This window comes from Populus nigra, chromosome 7, assembly GCF_951802175.1.
Source record: "Populus nigra chromosome 7, ddPopNigr1.1, whole genome shotgun sequence".
Classification (NCBI taxonomy): Eukaryota; Viridiplantae; Streptophyta; class Magnoliopsida; order Malpighiales; family Salicaceae; genus Populus; species Populus nigra.
In genome coordinates this window covers 2,841,891-2,862,919 of record NC_084858.1, presented here as the reverse complement: position 1 = coordinate 2,862,919, position 21,029 = coordinate 2,841,891, and the positions used below count along the sequence as shown (strand labels likewise).

Below are 21,029 nucleotides of genomic sequence, written 5' to 3'. Positions count from 1 at the left end.
TCCATCAACTTAATCACAAATCCCACGTGCATGATGAGTCTGCATTAACTTATAGTAATTTTAATATTCTAAGATGTTTGCTCTTTAAGTTAAGATTGTCCAAAATTCCAAATATATATATATATATATATGAAAATATTAGATGAAAACATTTTATTTTTGTAAATGCATTATTTAAATTAAATGGGATGAACTTTTTGCGATCTAATCAGAATTATACTTAATTTTGAAGTGAAAGCCCGTCCATAAATACTCTAAAAATTAAGATTAAAAAAAAAAAGGAGAATAGTCTAATTAGAGTAAATTTACAAAGAAACGGACATTATTAGTCTAATTAGAGCAAATTTACAAAGAAACGGACATTATTTTAATTATTAATAACCTTGTAAATTCGGTGCAAGTTCCATGTCAAAGCCGAGTCGAGTGTTGTTATAAAACAAAGAGGTGATGTTGAAACCAGTAACTAGCCACTTGCAAGAAAATGTCCGAGAAACCCAGGCAAGCAGCAAAAGCCATGGAAGAAACCACCAAGAAGAAGAAAGTGGACGCAGCTGGCTGCTTCATTGCGATCTACGTGTAATATCTAGAGATTTTGGCTTCGTATCCTCTCTGTTCCTGTCTCTCTCTCTCTCCGCTCCCACCTGATCCTATTAGACGACAACACTGCCGACGTATTTTTCTTAATCTAAAATACCCACCTGGTACATTGAAAATGGTCCGAAATCCAAACTCTCCAGGTGAACCCACTTGGAACTTATTAAAGATGAATGAAAAAAACACTTTATTCACATTCTAAACACCATAAATACATGGTATCCTGAGGAAAGTTCTCTCCTAAGTAATTAATAATATTTTATTAGTTATTTTTTAAAAATTATTTAAAAATAAATAAAAGAATATAAAGTTCATGACCCACATAAAATAATAAGAATATCTTCATCAAGCTTTTTATTTCATTAAGGTAAATTCTAGAAAATAAATAATAGGGTGTCATTATTTAATTATATCATTTCATGTTTAATTTTGATAATAAGTATGTATGTATTAGGTTACATAAATCTTGTTTGGTATTGTTTTGTTTGGAAAATAATAATAAAAAGTAATTAGTTGTTAAAAAAGAATTCAAACGATTGTGTTTTAAGAGATTTGTCATCGTAATTACAGGTTATTTTTTTTATTTTAATTATCAGAATTTCTTACTCTTCTTACAAAGATTAGACCAATATGTGAGAGCCTATGATGGATCGATATATATTACATAAAATATTCAAACTAAAACAAATTATAAGTTTCTCTTTGGAAATATATGAAAATAAAAAAATATGAGAAAATTGTAAATGATATCAAACCATAGAAAGAAATCATCTGAAGAGCTAGCATGAATGCAAGTATAAATATACATTTTAAGACCCAAACTCCATTATAAATAGCCTGATTAAAAGCATGTGATTTTTCTATAATTTTTACATCACTTCAAGATTAAAAATAAAGATTATTTAAAAAATAGATTTTATGTTTTAATTTTTTTTATATAAATCACTTCATGATTTTTAAATTTTTTATGTTTTATATAAAAAATAAAAAATATATATTATTTCAGTATATTTATAAATGAAAAATAGCTAATTAATAGCGAACGGGCTCTTGCTTAAAGCAATGGATAAAGGCAGTGGATCCACGATGGCTGGCTTTGTTTATAACTCATGGCATTTATCAAAATGAATATTCATTAATAAATAAAATAATAATGGAAGCGGCCTCATTTGGACCAAGTCAGTCAAACTCCTGACGCGTTGAATCTTTGAACTTTTATTACACTACACACACACCGCAGCACTGAACCCTCCTCGCTTTCCAAGCAACTCCCTCCTCCTCCACCCCCCACCTTCTTCCCATATAATATATATACCACACCCTCTCCCTCTCACTCTCTTCATACCCAGCAGACCAGCAGAGAAGAAGAAAGAAGATTTCACTTAAGAGTCCTCCTCTCTCTCTTTTTCTCTCTTTCAAGCAATTAAAAAAAAAATAGAAATGGAAGAAAGCAAGGAGATTGTAATTCGTGAAGTGTGGTCGTGTAATTTGGAGTCGGAATTCGAGCTGATTCGTGATTTAATCGATGAGTTTCCGTACATCTCCATGGATACGGAATTTCCTGGGGTTGTTTTCCGACCACCAGTAGACCCCACGAACAACAGGAATTATTTCCGACAACTCAAGCCGTCGGATCATTACAAGATCCTTAAGTCCAACGTTGATGCTTTGAATCTTATCCAGGTGGGTCTCACGCTGTCCGATGCGGAGGGAAACTTGCCTGATCTGGGAACCGGAAACCGGTTCATCTGGGAGTTCAACTTCAGGGATTTTGACGTGGAGCGTGACTCGCATGCTCCAGACTCGATTGAGCTGCTGAGGCGACAAGGGATTGACTTTGAGAGGAATAGAGAGGAGGGGGTTGACTCGGCGAGGTTTGCTGAGTTGATGATGTCGTCTGGGCTTGTCTGCAACGAGTCAGTGAGTTGGGTTACTTTCCACAGCGCGTATGATTTTGGGTACTTGGTGAAGATACTCACGCGCCGGGAATTGCCGTCTGGGTTGGTGGGATTTTTGAGTTTGTTGAGGGTGTTTTTCGGAAATAACATTTACGATGTCAAGCACATGATGCGGTTCTGTAAGAGTTTGTATGGTGGGTTGGACCGGGTGGCCCGGACCCTGGAAGTGAACCGGGAGGTTGGGAAATGTCACCAGGCCGGTTCGGATAGTTTGCTGACGTGGCACGCTTTTCAAAAGATGAGGGATGTGTTCTTTGTGAAAGATGGACCGGAGCAACATGCTGGTGTTTTGTATGGATTAGAGGTGTTTTGTTGATAAAAACATGCACGGATTATTTCATTTATTAAATTTGGATATTGTAAATTAAGTTGAAGAAATTTGAAAAATAATTAAAGAAATTCTTTTATGGTATATTAGCATGTGTTATGGTGGCCTTTTAACTAAGGCGACGCGGGATGAAATCTCGAGATTTGATGAAATTAAATTAAATTCTAAATAGTGTTTTTAAAAAAATTATTTATTTTATTAAAATTAATTACTTTACTATTATCTCTAGATTGTTTTGATGTTTTAATATTAAAAAGTAATTTTTAAAAAATTAAAAAAATATTATTTTAATATATTTTAAAGTTTAATATGAGATTACTGAATTTTTTAAATGGTTGACTTGACGAGGTCAGTTGTGTTCGCTAGAGCATGCATGGCACCCATGCTTCTGATTGGTCAAAGTCATCGAGCATAATTAGTTGCTTGCACGCTTTCCCTTTCTTTTCTCTTGCAATTCATAGTTAAGATTAATACCCAAATTAGGATCTGACTACAGTTTAAGTCTTGGTCTGGATGGATTGACTGAAATTATGTAGTTAGCTAGCTAGTTATGATAATGGTTAGTGGGATTTAGGGTGTTTTTGACCAGTGAGTTAGAACAATGACCAGTGGGATTTTGATTCATCACAAGTAGTTGACTTTTCTTTTCCATTCAAGTTGGGAGGAAATTAAAGGATGAAAAAAGAAAATTGAAATGATTTTACTCATTTTTATCCTCTAAAATATTATTTTCCTCCTTTTTTTTAATCAATATTTCCACACAAAGAAGACTTCATCACTCACTTCTCTTGAACTAAACCACAACAAAAAAAAAAATGATTTTCCTTCTTTTCCTTTCCTTATTTTCTCATATTACTTTCTCTGCATTTTTTCAGTTGTCTTACTGCCTGTTACTATCTACGAGCAGTGTTTTTGATTTTGTATTTTAAATGTGTTTTTGAAAAAATTAAAATATTTTTATTTATTTCTTTACTTTAAATTAATTATTTTTTTATATTTTGACATAATTTTAATATGCTGATGTTAAAAAATAAATTTTAAGATATTAAAAAATATTATTTCGATATATTTTAAAATAATAAATATTTTAAAAAACAATTATTATTACAATATCAAACATATTCCAATATATAAGCCATGTTTGCTAGGAATTGAATTAGTCTATTATTTGTGCCGTGGTAATCAAATTAATCTGCTACCATGATGTGATAAGTGTTAAGTTAGATTTCATCCCCTTTATTACACTAACAATAGGTTATATATTTATATTTCTATTTGATATTATTTTTTCAATTTATTTAAGGGTTTTTTTACTAAAAAATCATAAATATATTTAATCAGAAATGACTTGTAACTCGTATCAAAATTTTGTTATAAAATTGATTCAAAATATTTATGTTCATTTTAAAAAAATTGAGTCATTTTTATCAAATGTACTAATAACTTGATATATAAAAAACAAATAATTTAAGAATGTTGTAAAAAAGAAAATGAATGGGCTAAAGTAGCCTTCTCACCCACTTTCTTTTATAGCTAATTTCAACCTATTTTTATTATAAATTATTTATGAAAAAAAATTATAAATTTAAAATTAAAATTAAAATTCACTTTTTATAAGCAATGCCAAAATTTAAATATATCAACTTGTAAAAAAAATATAGCAGTAATCATAGTAAGAACAGAGTAGCGGTGCTGTGTTCCTATGGGGAAACTGACACTGTTTGTCCATGCGGTGCTCTTTTTTGTCAAATTTATATTTTTTTTATTTTAAATTAATTTTTTTATATTAAATATTAAAAATAAATTTAAAAAATAAAAAATAACTGTATTATAATATCAAAGTCTTTTAGACTGGCTACTTTATTATTGTCCAGTTAAGTCTGATTATTTGTAAATATAATTCATTTTAATATATTATTATTTTTATGCCGACATCAATATATATTTAGGCATTAAAGCTTGCATGAAAACAAGCTTTTATTTACTTTTCAATTGGAAATGATAAATATTAATTTTATTTAATCTCTTGGTGTTCTAAGTATGATTTCGGGGGGGTGTATATAACAGGATAGGTTCTCCTCATGTCTTCATATTATAAGATCCACCTAAAATTAATCAAGTGAATGCTAGCAGTAACATTGTAAATTAATGCAGATCGATAATGATGAAAGTACGTACTGTCTTCAAAACGAGTGGTTGATCCACCTCAATTAATACAGTTTTTTTGGTTGACTTACCAAATATATATATATATATATATATATATATATATATATATATGATTAATTATTGTTAATAAACTTAATTCAACTCGAGTAAATTCCCATCTTGAGATCTAATTTAATTTAGATTTTATATCAAATTTAATGAAAGTTAGTCTAGTTCAGCTTGATTTATCAACTTAGTAAACTCACTACTTGAAACATAGTTTAGTTTGGATTTTATCACGAAGAAGGATATAATTTGATAATTAATTAGATTTTTGAAAATAAATTCTTTTAAATACTAACTTTAATAATTCAGAAGTCAAAGAATAGAGAAAATTGAAGAATATAAATCATTATATCTTACTCGATAGTATAATTAAAATGAACTCACACACTTTACTTTGTATGCATTAAATGAATGATAATAATCAGATAAAATCTAAGTTAAATGTGGAATTCTGCATGAGCCAATTGACTGTTTGGAGTTATTAAATAAATCGATCGACCGTTTATTCATCAGTGATGAACACTTGAAAATTTTGCAAAAAGTGATCGACTAATTAGCTTTGATCAATTTAGTTGCTAGAAATAGTAATGATTATAAACGACTAGTTTTTTTTAAAAATATATATGTCTAATTGCAAAATTATCAATAAAATCTAAACATATATGATATACAAGCTATTATAAAAGTAAAACTACTATAGAATTATCAATTCATGATCATACTCTAATTTGTGCTATTAAACCTTTATATTTTAGCACAAAAAATATTCAATTTCATTCTCACTAAATTTAAACACTTTCATATCCTACAAGTGGTCTCTAGTGAAGTATGAAGATATTAAAACTTCAATTATAAAATTCATTTTATTGAGAGAGTTTGTTGTGAAAACAAAACATCAGTGTAAACCTTTGAGAGTTAGAAAAAAACTCTTGGTATTGGTTATGCAATTTCATCAAAGAAAAAATCTCGAAGAGAGCATATTTTCAAGTGGGTAAAATCTTGAAGAATGAATTTCTTCAAGTAGTGTAAAAAGTATAGTGTAGGTTCATCAAGGATAATTATACTCTTAAACTTGAATGTCTAGTGAAAAAAAATAATACTCAAATACGATTTAGTACTTGAGGTGTGGATGTAAGCTTCTCAAATCACGTTAAATTAAAGCGAGTTTGCAAAGTCTTTTCCTTAATTATTTACTTTACACTTTAATTATATTGTTAGTCATTGCATTTACTTAAGTAATTTGTCTTAATTATAAACTTTAGTGATACACCTAATTTACTCTCTTCTTAGGTGTTAAGTTGCTTTAATCCTTGAATAACAACATTTAAACTGATTAAGTCGATTGGGTCATATCAGAAAAAATCTCACATGGTTTAATTCTAAATCCGAGCTAGTCAAAGAATCGGGTTGACAGATTTTTTTATTTCACTTAATTTCATCTTTTTTTTTTCATTTTCCCCCTCAAGCTTCTTTTATCAGTCTCCTGGTCTTTTGACTGGCCAAGTTAACTAGATCATGTAAAAAAAACTCCCACATGATTGAATTTTAAACTAGAGTGGGGTAAAAGTTTGGGTTTGAAGGTTTTTTTGTATCAATTTCATCCTCATAATTTATTTATTGATCAGTTGGGTTGTTTTTTAACTAGCCAAGTTGACTAAATTACCTCATACCAACTCTCACATGGTTAATTTAATTTTAAATTGAACTAGGCAACAACTTGGATCGGGAGATATCAAAGATAACATGTTGACTCAAGTTTAACAAAAATATCAAATAGTTTGCTACAATCTTATTATTATTAATTTGTTACATTAGAAAAAAATTAATCCGACTTACCACGCAGCGCGGTTCTAAAAACTAGTTTCTCCCAAAAAAAAAAAAAAACGTTAAGGTCAAATTCAAAAAAAAAGAAAAAAAGAAAAAACATGTTTTGGCATAAGCACATCCCTGAAAAGTAATAATTGAATAGAACGTACCGGGGGGTGCATGATAAGCTATGACCGAAAAGAATGGTCTTGAATTAGTTCATAAATCAGCATCAGAAACGGACTTTTTTGGTGAATGGTTATTGTTCAAGGAGGACTGCCTTCAGTGTCACTCCATTGATTTATTTATGGCTCTTTTCTTCAAACATTTAATGGCGAATTCTGTCAAATAAATGAAGAAGATGCATGCGTTGTGCAAGTGCAGTTCACATCATCTGAAGCCAAGAGAAACAATATGCCTGTATTGGATTCTTCATGTTTCTTAACGTTATCAATTATTTTATTAATGCCATCATTAATTAATAATTTCGAGTTCAATCAATGATTTAATTATACACTAATTATAAGTTATTTATAATGAAATGCATATATATAATGAAGGTCTTGTGAGGGGGTTGTGCAGGATTTGAGAATTAGAGAAGCCGTAATATTCTTTTATTTTCAATCTATGGTTCAAATACAAGGAACGTATACCTTCAAAAAAAGAAGATTTAAAAAAAAAATATATAATTCGGCATTTTATCTTTGCAGAATTATGGAAGTCAAAATCCTTAGAATCTGTTTGACATACCTTATAAAAAATGATTTTCAATTTTGAGTCATAGTTTAAGAACTAGTTTTTCATAAATAATTTGTGACAAGAATAAGTAAAAATAACTTTAAATTATAATATATTTAGTAAATATGACCCAAATGAGATTTTTAATAAAATAAAAAAATCAAAGAATAGTTTAGTAGAAATCATAAGATAAAAGTTCAAATAATTGAACTTCAATTAAATAAAAACAATAAGTTAAAAAATATTTCTAACCAAATGTATTTATGACTTTAATTTATGAGTGAAAAATTAAAAAAAATAACTGAAATTAATTTTTAAAAATTATGTCAATCAAAACCTTATATAGCTCTCGAGTCCCAACTATCAAATTGAGAAATTTTGTTACCATTATTATTTATGCAAAATTGAGGATAAACTAACGAGAAATTTTATGATGTTATATATATATATATATATATATATATATATATATATATATATATATATATATATATATTAATGAAAAGCGTGTGTGTGTATTTTGAGAAGGAGGGAATATGATCATATTTAAAGAGGGAAACGTATGCTTTGAGAAGGAGGGACTGATAAAAATATTAAATTGATAATTAGCTGATAAGGCGCAAGTCATGCCTTTCATTTCTCTTTCAAACAAGACGTAGCACTGGGAAATTCCATTTCTATAGAATATAGAAAGGATTTAATTTATTTTCTAAAGAAAAATTAAAGGGATTATACACTGCAGGTGATTCGAATTTATGAATTTCAAGAACAAAAGAAGAGGAATATAATAACCTAATTAAAGTACATTAATATTGAGTGCATGTGGTAACAGTTATTATGTTTGGTCATACTTAACCTTCAAATATTTAATAGCCATTGTTACAGAGCTACTGAAGTGGACAATCTGACAGTCACTGAGAAGAAGAAGCTTGAAAGTGAGGGAAATGCTAACCCCAGAGCTAAAAAGCTAAGAGTTTTTCAACGTATAAAGAACACAGCAACACGTACAGATTGCCAACCACTGCCATTAAAACTCCACAGTTAGTTATAATTGCTAATGTTTGGTTCTGTATTATCATTACTATTTTTTCTATTCTGTAAGTACATTTATACACAATCACAACAGTAAAAGTAAGGAAAAATTAAGTAAAATGTTACCGTCAAGAAAATAAATAATTTTTCCAAAATAAAATCTCACTGCCAAATTAAGTATTGTAAACAAACATGATCAAAACTATCCAACATACAGGTTCCATGCACAGCTAGGATTCATGTGACACACATCTGATCTCTTTCCAGATCTCAGTGAAAGCTTGAACGATAACATCATGTTGGCAAGGAGAATTCAGCTCCAAGAAGCAGTTAAGAAGCTCTTCAAGATCATCTTTAGAGTAGATGCTTTTCTCCAAGATCATTTGCGACATAGAATTCTTGAAATCTTGAAATGGGTCATCAGAATCCTTCACCACAGCAATGCTGTCAATGATTTTGGATGCTTTTGGATCGGTTTCGGATTCGGAGTTTTGGGTTGATGACGTGTTGTTGTCTTTTTTCAAAGTGAAAGTAGTGGAAGTGGAGCCTTCTTCTTCACTGTCCGGTAATGAGAAGCCTACACTCTTATCACATGAGTTTGCAGAGGAACAATATTTAGGGTTCGGATCTTTTTTGGAAATTGAGGTTTTGGGTTTAGGTTTTGGTGCTGGCTCGTAAACATCTGAGAGTTTTGGCCTGCCACAGCCACAGCCACTGCCTGCATTGGGTGTGAGTATGGATTGAAGGAGATTTTTCTTCTTTGAAGACATTGAAAGAGTTTTTGTGCTTAATTTGCAAGGTTTAATGTACTAGTTGGCCTGGATCTAGCTAGGAGGTGTTAATGGTGAGACTCCTTTTCAAGATTAAAACTCTAAAGCATTTGGGGACTAGAGAGAGAAGAGAAAAGAGAGAGGGAGGAAGAGGAGTTGTTGAGAGAGGAGGTTGGTTTTATTAGATCATTCTTCTTAACTAAAAGAACAAAGGGATAGATGAGAGTTTAGAAAAGGGGTTTTGGCATTTTCTAAAATGCCTTCAAAGAAAATTCACGAGTAATTAATTTGAATCAAATATGATATTTTCTTTCCTTTTTTATATATATAATAATAATAATCATATTCTTTGAAATAACTTAATTGAGAAACAGAAAATCTAACTTAAACAATTCTAGAATATGATATATGTGAATTTTATAAAGACTAATTAATGATCCAAAATTATCATGAATTTTTTCATTTCATCATGATGAGTAACTCAAAACAATTTTTGATAAAAAAAAATGAATAAATAGATCATTTCATTAATTTTAATTAACTCTATATGATAGTTGAGAAACACAATACTTGTGTGAAAACTAGAATTAAAGATATGTACAAGATCCACCATAGCAGATCAGTGAAGCCAACAAGATGATGCCAAGCACAAACCACATAAAGACAACTATATAAGACTTCAAAAAGAACACAAAAGAAAACAGCAACTTGAACTACCCTCCCTGCAAGTAAACAGCTGCCATGCACAACCATAGCAGCTGAAAAACTGTCCAGCAACTATCACTAAAGCAACGACAAGAAAATCAGCACATGAACTCAGTCACTAGCTAGACAACATAAATTGCTCTTCGTACCATGTCAAGGGCATGTGTAATCTTCCCAACTATGTTGCTGTTGATGAATTTGGGACAAGTATTCATTAGCTTGTTCCAAATGTGACCCCAAAAGTAAGTTCTTGAAGGAGGAGGAGGAGGAGGAGGAGGAGGAGGAGGACGTTCTTGTTTTAGGCAAAGGTTGTAAGTATAACCATGCAGCCTTTTGGACCAGAACATAGCTTATTGCTATATCCTCAGCTGATCGAATAGTACAAAAACCACCTTGTGATAAAGGACTGTTGCTTTCGACACAAGGAATCAAATCCTTCACAGAAGTATATGTATAGGATAGTGAAGGAGAGCTTAAAGTATGCTTCAAACTGGCATTTGGATTTGATGTTTCTTCACAAAGGGCTGTTGGAAAGCTATTGCTCTTTGTCTTGGTTATGAAGGAAAGTTTTTCGGATTGCGTTGGAGAACATTTGGTGTTTTTGCTTGCCATGGTTTGTTTTGGTTCCTGTGAGTAATCTGAAGATTTGCGAGGTTAAACAGAAAGTAGGAAATGGGGCTTAAGTAATTAAGAAGAAAATTAAGATAATTAATTTAAGTTTTTGGATAGAATATCATAAATCTATCTAAATCTGCAACCAAAAAGAATTTAAGATAATTCATTGTGAGCTGATAATTATAAATTATCCTTAAACTCAAATTTTTCATAAACTAAAATTTTCATAATATTTTAGATTTTTCCATGCTTTAGCTTTTTGCTCTACCTATTCGATATATAAGTGTAATAAAATCAACTAACAATGTCGAAGAAGCATGAATGTAGTTAATAATTAAACATCTTTTTTCATGTAACTGGTCTCTCGATCTTCTGTTTTTTCTTCTTTTTTTTCCTTATCATGTCAATTAATAATTGCTTTTTTTATGATTATATATTTCCTCTTTTAAATATCAAGTGTCTCTATCAAACCCAGATTGAAATATATATATATATGCAGAGTCCAAATCGTATGCAAAAAGAGAAATTCAAGATTTATAAATAAATTTAATATCAGAAAAATGAAAGAACCGAAATCTCTAAAGTTAGTTATTTTACCATTTAAATCCATAACTTTATCATATCTCTAATTATCTCCTTGATTTTTCATTTTCAAGTGATTTTCATATTTGAAAAGCATAAAAACAGGAAGAAAATAAAAGATCAAAAATCTTTTTTTCCAAGTCCATCTCAATCTAGTCTAATTAATAACTGAAAACTGTGAGGGTAGTAATGTGGTAAGATTTTCACTTTCCTTTTTTTATTTTCATTAATGACCTTTCTTGGTTGGCTTAAGTCCTCGATTTTTTTTTTCCTGTTAAGTTCCAAGAACTTTTCACTACTTGGAACTTTAGATCGAGCATGTACTGTTTTTAGGATAGTTTTAATTTGCTTTTGATTGGCAAATAACAGCAACTCTGCAACTTCAACTCCCTCCTTTCTCTTTTGCTTCTTTCTTGAACAACAAAAGCTCCAAGTACTTATATTCAACCTCCCAAATCCAGTTTTAAACGACTTGAAACTAGAGCTAATTGAAGAAAGGAAAGCCCCATCTTCTTCCTCTGTTGAGGAAGTTACCAAGAAGTATGGTCTTGAAGCTGGTCTATGGAAGGTAGTTACTCCCTTCTCTAAGTTCTTTTCTTTTCCCTACTTTTGTTTCAGTTCTTGCCTTTCCTGATGTGAATTTTAAGTGCCCATAATGTGGTTTCTTGGTTTTCTTACCTTTTTTTTTTGCATAAATTGTGGATAAAGCAGGTTGGATAAGAATTATTATATTGTTTTATAAAATCTCCACTGTTTTGTAATTTCTTTGAATTTAGTGTCTTTGCCTAAACACTGCTTGGAGAACTATGTATTTTAGTAGGCAAGAGACTAATTGGCCAAGCCTATTGTTTCCAAAAATGAAGATATTTAGCTCAAAAGAGGAGGGGGAGGAAGATGGTGAGAAAACTAAATCCAAGGGAGATCAAGCCAAGGAGCTGCTAGCAAAATATGGAGGAGCATACCTTGCTACCTCAATTACTCTGTCCTTGATTTCTTTCTCACTATGTTATGCACTCATTAGTGCTGGCATTGATGTTCAAGCCTTGCTGCAAAAGGTAAATAGCATCTATCAGTGAAAACATCAACTGGATTTTGGGTCATTTTGTTGTCCTCCACGAGTAATGGATTTTAAACTCGGAACTGTGTTGGATTTTGCAGGTGGGAATTTCAACTGATGCAACTGCGGAGAAAGTTGGGACATTTGTTCTGGCATATGCTGCACATAAGGCTGCATCTCCAATAAGGTTTCCCCCCACTGTGGCTCTTACTCCCATTGTTGCTGGCTGGATTGGCTCTTACTTGTTCTTGGCTCGGATTCCATGTGTCCTTTGATGTCGGTGATAATTTCAGTAATAAGCCATTATAATGACACAAACTTTTACAGTGGTTTTTTCTTTTTCAAGACTGAAGCTTTGCATGAACACAATATACAAGATGCATACCTCTGGTATGGAACAAATGAAAACAAAATCCATGAATTCAGATCTTTACCAACCCTCTAAGCAATTTATTTGATAGTTTTTAGGTCCTTTGGGTTGCAACTAGCGAAATCACCAGAGTTCCTTGGGTCATAAACAACACCGAGCAATGAAATTCCACAATCACCACTGCATTACGGGAACAACCAATCCATTCAGGAGACGGGGAAGATTCAAGGAGGTAGCCAATGCCTTGCATCCACAGGCGATAACATTGAGATGTCAATTATCAGGACATGCTTCAATCCTGCCATTTGGTGCCTTGGTTTCACAAATCAATTGTAGAACAGCAAAAGAGACGCAAACACCTCAGAAAATATATCTATTTTTCAGTTTCTAAACAGGAGTGAATACTGTCATCGCATTATATATTACATAGTTTGCCACCTAAACGGATATCAAGTCAGTAAATACAACAAAGCCATGAAGCGGAGAAATATACAAGGATCGATCACAAGTCAGTTACCTTCTTTATTTGCCACTAGAATCATACGTATCATGAATATTACTTAAGCTGTACAATGAACTAGCTACCTCCGCAATCTTTAGTTTCTTTGGAGCTATGGTAGCTTGCAGGAACCCTCGATCCAACCTCCAAAATATCACAACGGTAAAGGCAGATGGTGGTTGCCATAGGTTCTTGACCCAAAAAAAGCCATTTATCTTTGACATGTTTCGCCAACATTTCCCTTTCATCCAGCAGTCGTGTTAGTACCGGGAGGCACTTCTGTTGGATTAGATGGTGGAGTTTGGGGCTGTGGTGTGCAGACATTTGGCATGACATAATCATTATGAAGTGTGTCCAAGTCATTCCATTCAACCGCAGCTATTTTTGCAGTCAAGGAACTCAGAAGTTTTGCTGGTCTATACTTTATGAAGGATGAGAACACAAATGAGGTAAACACAATTCAATATCTTAACAAGGATACGTTCGTTACGCCACATGTCTGTAATGCTAACACCAGCATCTGATAAAAGCCAGTAATCTGCATCACTCTGTAATTAAACAACAAAATTAGAATTAAGGAAACTTATTTATTTTACAAATGGTAGTTCCTTTCTTTAGTAAAAAGATAGTAGAGCACATGCCATGGAACTCAAATCCGTGTTAGGAAAAACGACAGCATGTTAAACCAATCAATTATTGACAGGTTGAATCCCACAAAGTTCAGACAATTATCTGAACATCAGGTGCTTTTCCCGACCTGCTGTGCTTCATTGCTTGTGCTTGCAATTGTTGTTAACATTCCAAGCAAACATAAGCAGCTGACAGCTTGCATTTTTCTGAAAAATAGGACAGCAAACAAGGAAAACTTACATCAACATCTGAGGGAACAATCTTCATGATCCCACTCACAAAGTCATGTGCGGTGTTAAGTTCTGAGCACATTCTATGACCATCTTGTTCCTGCATTTCAACCTCCTTTCCTCTGCTCTCCTCCATGGTCATTGTAGTAGCTGGATTTTCATTGAAGCCTGAGGTTGATGGATAGCTTGGAGGTGGCTCAACACCTTCAATATCCTCAATTTTCTCTTCAAATTGACTGAGTAGGTGAGAGGCATCAGGAAAGTCAGTTACATAAATTCTTGAGTGACCAATGAATCTTTGCTCTGCTAGAATGAAGATTAGGCCTTGCCAGTAACATAAAATAAATGAAAAGATACCTGACAAGATAAACATCTATTGGGCCCATTGTACTCCTAAGGACTATCCTGTATCTCCTCTGAGGATAATCAACTGCCTGCTGAGGAAAGGAAAAACTATAACAACGAACAAAAATGTACACGCACTGTAACCCTTTTCCTGAATTGACTGCTTTTGGGATTACCTCATCGGGATCTGGGACTTCTAGAGTGGTACCATGTGGAGCTTTAATTGCTATCAAGGTTTCATTCTGTAACAGAAAAAAATTACAAACTCAATTGCTAGCAATATAGAAAATTTTCTTTAGGAAAGGCAGTGACACTCCAAGCACCAAGTCTATTACTTGATAATGAAACAAAGAAAACTAACCTGGAAGCCAGGTAAGCTCTTGATGTCTTCCTCAGTGACAAAAAGCCACCTAATATGGTAAATCAGCAAAATGGGCTGAGTCTCTTAATTAAAATAGGTAACTGCTGTACAAACTATCAATAATCCATGGAAACATGAGGAGAATAATTTACTTTTGATTATTTTCATCTTCACTGAGGTCCCTCAATCTTTCTTGCATTTCTCTGCAATAATTTAGAGCCTCAGCACAATCTAAAAGTTTCAGAAAAGCAACGTGGGGATATCGCATAAGCAGAAGGAAAAACAGCATAACCTTGTTTGTTCATCTAATCTGCGTTCCTCCATGGTCAGGTTTTCAACTTCTGCCTGCAAGAAAAAGGCAATCATTGATGAAGTAAAATCCAGTACTTCCTGAGAGTTTTTGTTCATTGAAACAGTGCATAATCCACTGTTTTGTAACTGAAAATGAAATCTCAACTCAAGTAACTAATTCATAGAGAATAGCATTTAGTGCAGCCTTAGGAATTCAAATTTAAGCATTGCATTGATGCTACAGACTGTTATAGAAGTTGTGTCCCAAAATGAAGCTCATAGGACATTTGCAAGGACAACCTAACTGGTTGGCATACAAGAGTCTGTTACATTTTCGCATAGCTGTTCCATTAAAGAATCAGCGTTTCTTTCCTGTGGATGGAGGACTTTCATCCAAATAGGGTCAGCAGCCAGCAATGCATCAGTCCAGGGAAAATATGAATTGGATTTACTATAATTTTATTCGTTATTTATCAAATCAGAAGTTTTAATTTGTTTAAAATTTTTTCCTATAGTAGGTTATTCAGCATTGGTTGACATTTGATATTAATTAAGTTTTATACTATAAGGGCAAATTGAGGTTTTCATGTGCAACTATAAGCACAGTATTCTATGTAATAAAGAGACCTTTTAGTGAATGAAACTTGAGCTGGTTCTTTGTTCTTGTGGATCCAAGAAGTGCCCCTTGTGCAGTTGCAGATTTGGCCAAGTGGATTCTAGATTTTTATGCTTATCAATCTATTGCTCTGTTTGTTCTAAACACGCTGCCATAGTTGGCTCTAAAACTTTCCAGGAAGGAAAACTAAAGCAACACGCTTTACAAACAGCTTTGCAGAGCCTAATCCAAGAGAAAAATGCCATGCCAAGAAACAAGTTGTCAGTTGTCACGATCAGAAATAAAAAGAGTTGCTGGTTGTCAATAACTGCATACCTGCAAAGTAGCAACATTATTATCATCCGCCTCCCCTGGCCTTGATACATCAAGTCCCCTGATAACATTCAAACAAATGCTACTCATCACATGCAAAAATAACTTTAATAATAGTAGATAATGATGCAACAATTTTACAATTTAAAACAAGTGACATCAAAAAGGAATTGAAGTCCATACTTCCACTGAATTCTATTTTTGAGCTTCTTTTCTATAAGACCAATTCCTTCTAGAACATTTGTTATGTCATATATCCGCCTTTTTTGAACCTGAAATGAAAGCAAACCTTTAAATGACAGAATTTTACAACATAAGATAGAATAGATGGAAACTGAACTGAAGGTAACCTCTAAAGTCTCAGCAGCTTTATTGAGATCAAGGATGCCATCTTCAGCATGTTTGATCAAATTGATGAATTTTTTAGTCAAGAGACCTGAATCAGAATCACATAATATATTACCACTTTTACAGTGTAGTTTTTCTTTTTTCCACGAGTTATTTGAAATGGAGTTCATGATAATCACCAACTACTCTGTTTCAAAAGCACATACAGAAATGCACGAACAGAAAAGATTACCTAGAGAGCTGTCATAGCGACATGGACCAGATGGAGTAAGATTATTTCCAGGAGAACCTGCCAATTCAGAGAACGTTTCTCACTACATGTATTTACTTTCACTTCCTTCTTTTCACCAATGAAGTCAATTAAAATACGGTCAGAAGAGTTCTTCCACAATAAAAGAAACTCACAACAAATCAACTTAGTCATTGATTTACCCTGACCTAACCAGTGACAAAAAAACACTCCAGAACCACAAATATGAGACACCGCTGTAGAAGTTTAAAACAAATATACTCACCAAGAGCAGCAGCAGCACTCTGAGATCCAGATTTACTGCTCTTTGAGAGTCTTGATGTTTTGGGTGTCTTTCCCCCTTTTCCTGATACAGGTGTCTGCAGGGGGCTGGTCACTACTTCCATATATCCATGACCAGCATTCCAGTCACTGGACTCACCTTGATGATCTGCTGCATCACTCTTCCGCTTTAATGTCTGATATACAACATTTAACTTATATTATCGCACTGTAAGTTGTTGACAATTATAAAACAAATGAGCTCATGAGATTTTGCTTTTTAAAAGGTAGTACACAGAATATATCTTGTATAACCTCTGAGCTGACACCACCAGCCAAACTTATATCAATAAATGAAAGCTATAAGAAACATACATGAATTCCAAATTGTGTATCCTAAGTGTTCAGTAAAAATGAGTGTAAAGGAGAAAGCACAAGAGTTAGACACTTCCCAATATACATATTTAAGGGATAATTGAATTCTGAGAATAGGAAAACATCATACAGAAAAAGATAAAACATCAAGACTTGTGTTTATAAGTATTCTGCAAGAAGCAAACATGTCAGGATGGTGAATGCAAGCACAGGAGGATCACATGCTTGAAGACCACAAAGGGCGAGCTAGAAGCAACTTTATCTGAGCCACCTTCATCACTTAACTTGAAACAAGCTCATGGCATAAGCATCATGTTCCTTCCAAAATTACATCATAATGGACTCGCAGTCATGCTGCCTTCCAGAAACTTCATAGGCATCAAAAGATCCTTGATTAGAGGGAAAATAGGCAAGGACAACTTTCAGAGCCTGGTGGGAAAAATAGTAATCAATGGCACTGCTACATTGCGAGCCATTTTTACCAGGCATATACATCACAATAAGATGTCATAGTTTCTCAGAAAGCATTTGAAGTAGAAACAACCAAAATGCAGCAATTTTATTATTTAGGCAAAGTACTCATCTCTTTTTGCAGTAGATGTTAAGGAACCATAAATCAACCTAACTTGACAGAAGGTCTACTTCCCTCACCAAAGCCTTGGCATCATTTATCAAACAGTTAGGTGTGTAATGTCTTGACTTTAGGACCACAACTTGAAACAAGACAAATTGATAAGGAAACTTAAGTTATTGAATCCTACAATTTAAATGTAATGTTCCTCTAGTAAACTTATGCATCATTACCGTGTCCCATTTACATCTTAGACACAAATCTTTACCACATGTCCCTAATATTTCCCCGTATGCTATCACAAGCCAGACACCACACACCGAATTAACCACTTGTATCATTCACCACCAGCTTTTTACCATCCTTTACCACTCCCTTCCCCTCGTCTTCCTACCTCCTGAACAACGGATCCTAATACGTGAATTTTAAGACAGCAACTCACCAAGATTATGTAAGAAGCACTTAAACTCTTACAAAAACCCCAAAATAGAAACCATTACTGAGGGCATCTAATCCCAATCAGCACAAACAAAATAAGTTACAAAAATTAATATTTTTAAGCAGAAAGTTTAGCCCTTTACCCCAAAAAACACGTGAAATACACCAATTCAGCTCTAGAAAACCCACTAACACAACAATTTAACCAAACCCATCTCCAAAACTCACTTCAAGAACACAAAATTAGCCAAAAAAATCAAATTTCCACTAAAATTAAAATTAAAAAAAATCCCAGAATCACAAAACCCTTAAAAACAGTCAAACTTAAAAACAAAGCAGATCACCACGAAAAAAAAAAAACCAAAACCAAAACCCCAAACCCAAAAAAAAGAGTAAATACTTACAGGAGGTTTCACAACAATGCCCTCAACTTCATGATCAGAAACGGCACGTCGTCGGTCGTCACAGAACCGGTGGTAGTCACCCGGAGGCAAAAACGGTGGCTTCATTGAAGAAAACGAAAGCGGTTGCTGATGCTGGCGCTGATTCGGTGCGTGACTCTGCATACTGCTTTGCTGCGGCTGCTTCATTGATTGGTTGTTTTGTGCTTGAGAATTCGACATCGCAAGAATTTTTAAGTAAGAAAAAACTAAAAATTATATCTTTTTTGGAGGGTTTTTAGGGAATTGAAGTAAGAAAGGGAATTGAAAGGAGAGGGAAATGGAATTGACGGAGAGATCTGGGGGTGCTTGGATGGAAAGGAAAGGAAAATAAAAAAAGCGGGAGAGAGAGAGAGGGAGGGAGGGAGGTGGAAAACGAGGGAAGGGAAGAGGAGGAGGGAATTTGGTTCGGATATAGATGTGGAGGGAAGTGCTGCCTTCGTTATTTATTTATTTATTTATTTAATTCATTAATTCATAATTAAATGTAATTTGTATTTTTTAAATTAGATTTCCTTTCTTTTATTTCCCTTTCAATTAGGTGATTAGTATATATTTTTAAAAAATAATTTTCATAAAATAAGTAATAGAATATCACCAGTTATTATTCATGGATACTATAAAATTCTTATTTAATTAGGTTAATATTTAAGGGTTTTTTTATGTTTTTTATTTATGAAATCATTTTATGACTGTTTTTTCTAATAAGATTAAATATGTAGTTTTATCTTTATAGAAATATAACAGTGTTTTAATTACTAAATCAATATCTTATTATTAAATTATTTATTAAATTAAAGTGATCAGTGTTTAGATTTAGGGAAAATATTTTTATTATTTTAAATAAAAATAGATAAGTGAGCATAATTGTAGCATGATATTATTTTTATTAAACTACTCCGAATATATCATATATACACATGTGGTGATTTTTAAATTATTTTATACAAAGAATCCTATTTCGAAGAAATGGGACTGTGCAAAGTTTCAAATAAATTAATAATAGAAAAAGGAAAGTGCAATTTGTCAGGAAAAAAAAAAAAAAGAAGGAGGAGGAGGAGGAGGAAAGTTCATTTGTCATTGTCGTATTTTGATCTCTCTGTATGGTAACAACACCAGTGGTTTGAGCATGTGTACCCTTCACAGAATCTAGAAAAGCCAGGGATTGGATCCCATCATCCAAAGGAATAAAAATAATTTATATTTAATTTGATTTTTTATTTAATTCACATTAAAAAAAATAATCATAAAATCTTTTATATTTTTTATTTATATTTTTGCCGTTTCAAACTCATTAAAACTTAGACTACTTCTATTATAATTAAAATATTTTTTAAAATAATATTAAAATAATATTTTTATTTTAAAAAAATTATTAATATCAATATATTAAAATAATATAAAAACATCAATAAAATATTAATCTTAAGTAAAGAAAAAAATATTTTTTAAAAAAAAACAAATATATCCTAAATAATTAAAGAAATAGATATCCTTTTGCTTTGAAAATATTCTTATTTCTTAACATTTTTAATAAGTTGTTATTATTATTATTACTGGATTTAGTATTTTGACTGGGATGCTGACGTGCAAGATGGGACTGAGAGCATAACTTGTGTAGTGGGGCCAGGTGTCCCAGTTTGGTAAATGTAAACCTCAACCCAGCCCCCCTTATTTAATAGATAAACAATTTAGTCCTTTTGATTTAAAACATAATCAGTTAATCCCCATGTTTTCACATTCATTTATCATAGATTTTAAGGACCCAGGGAAATATCCGGGTCACGAGTTAGGAGAATTGACTTGAATTAACTCTGAAATATAGTTTTAAAACTTGACCCGGTGAGTCCATCCAGGGCTGAAACCGGCTCAGGCTGAAGAAAAAATATGGAAAAGAAAAACCTAGTGTAACCCGGTCAAAAACTCAGTTATAACCCGTTAACTTTTGTTTTTTTATTAAAACGATGTCGTTTTAATTTTTTTTACTGTTCAGTTTTTATGGTTATTTTTTTTGGTTTAATCAGTTTTTTAATTTTTTTCCCATCCCTACCGGTTACTGGGCCGGTCTAAAAACCATGCCCTAAAAACTAAAAACATAAACACGATATATTTTATTGAATAACATGTTAAAAAAAATCACATATAATCCTATGTGCTATATATAATGAAAAGCTACACAACATCTTCAGCTAATAAATTTAAAATCCAAACACAAAATGCACAAACATCCAAAAGTTACCCAAAAACCATAACTAAAACAACATTACACCTACTAGATCTCAAAATTCCAGAT

The 21,029-nt window shown here is 32.4% G+C and overlaps 4 protein-coding genes across 7 annotated transcripts; 2 read left to right on the top strand and 2 right to left on the bottom strand.

Moving 5' to 3' along the window:
• The first annotated feature begins 1,821 nt into the window (after positions 1 to 1,821).
• On the top strand, positions 1,822 to 2,964 carry LOC133698726 (probable CCR4-associated factor 1 homolog 11). The gene has a single exon (XM_062121758.1). The coding sequence runs from the start codon at positions 2,035 to 2,037 to the stop codon at positions 2,866 to 2,868; it is 834 nt and encodes a 277-aa protein (XP_061977742.1). The 5' UTR covers positions 1,822 to 2,034; the 3' UTR covers positions 2,869 to 2,964.
• Positions 2,965 to 8,900: 5,936 nt separating this feature from the next.
• Positions 8,901 to 9,440, bottom strand: LOC133699367 (transcription repressor OFP6-like). The gene has a single exon (XM_062122602.1). It carries the CDS (start codon positions 9,438 to 9,440, stop codon positions 8,901 to 8,903), a length of 540 nt encoding a protein of 179 aa, XP_061978586.1.
• Positions 9,441 to 11,697: 2,257 nt separating this feature from the next.
• LOC133699366 (uncharacterized) lies at positions 11,698 to 12,744 on the top strand (the record flags this gene model as incomplete). Its single annotated transcript, XM_062122601.1, has 3 exons — positions 11,698 to 11,910; positions 12,206 to 12,397; positions 12,501 to 12,744. Coding segments are annotated over 3 exons (579 nt in total), but the record flags the coding sequence as incomplete, so codon positions are not given.
• Positions 12,745 to 13,129: 385 nt separating this feature from the next.
• LOC133698596 (transcription factor E2FB) lies at positions 13,130 to 19,158 on the bottom strand. 4 transcript variants are annotated; one of them, XM_062121575.1, is made up of 15 exons: positions 18,701 to 18,829; positions 17,573 to 17,716; positions 16,917 to 17,109; positions 16,634 to 16,690; positions 16,404 to 16,489; positions 16,237 to 16,325; positions 16,057 to 16,114; positions 15,127 to 15,179; positions 14,987 to 15,037; positions 14,835 to 14,883; positions 14,650 to 14,715; positions 14,486 to 14,565; positions 14,139 to 14,364; positions 13,750 to 13,816; positions 13,130 to 13,646 (listed from the first exon to the last, which is right to left on the bottom strand). In XM_062121575.1, the coding sequence occupies exons 2-15, from the start codon at positions 17,585 to 17,587 to the stop codon at positions 13,513 to 13,515; spliced, it is 1,224 nt and encodes a 407-aa protein (XP_061977559.1). In that variant the 5' UTR covers positions 17,588 to 17,716; positions 18,701 to 18,829; the 3' UTR covers positions 13,130 to 13,512. The 4 variants fall into 4 exon arrangements, with proteins under 4 accessions (XP_061977559.1, XP_061977556.1, XP_061977557.1 ...); XM_062121572.1 differs by lacking the exon at positions 17,573 to 17,716 and having other exon boundaries at positions 18,701 to 19,158; XM_062121573.1 differs by lacking the exon at positions 17,573 to 17,716 and having other exon boundaries at positions 14,486 to 14,562; positions 18,701 to 19,157.
• Between the last annotated feature and the right edge of the window lie 1,871 nt (positions 19,159 to 21,029).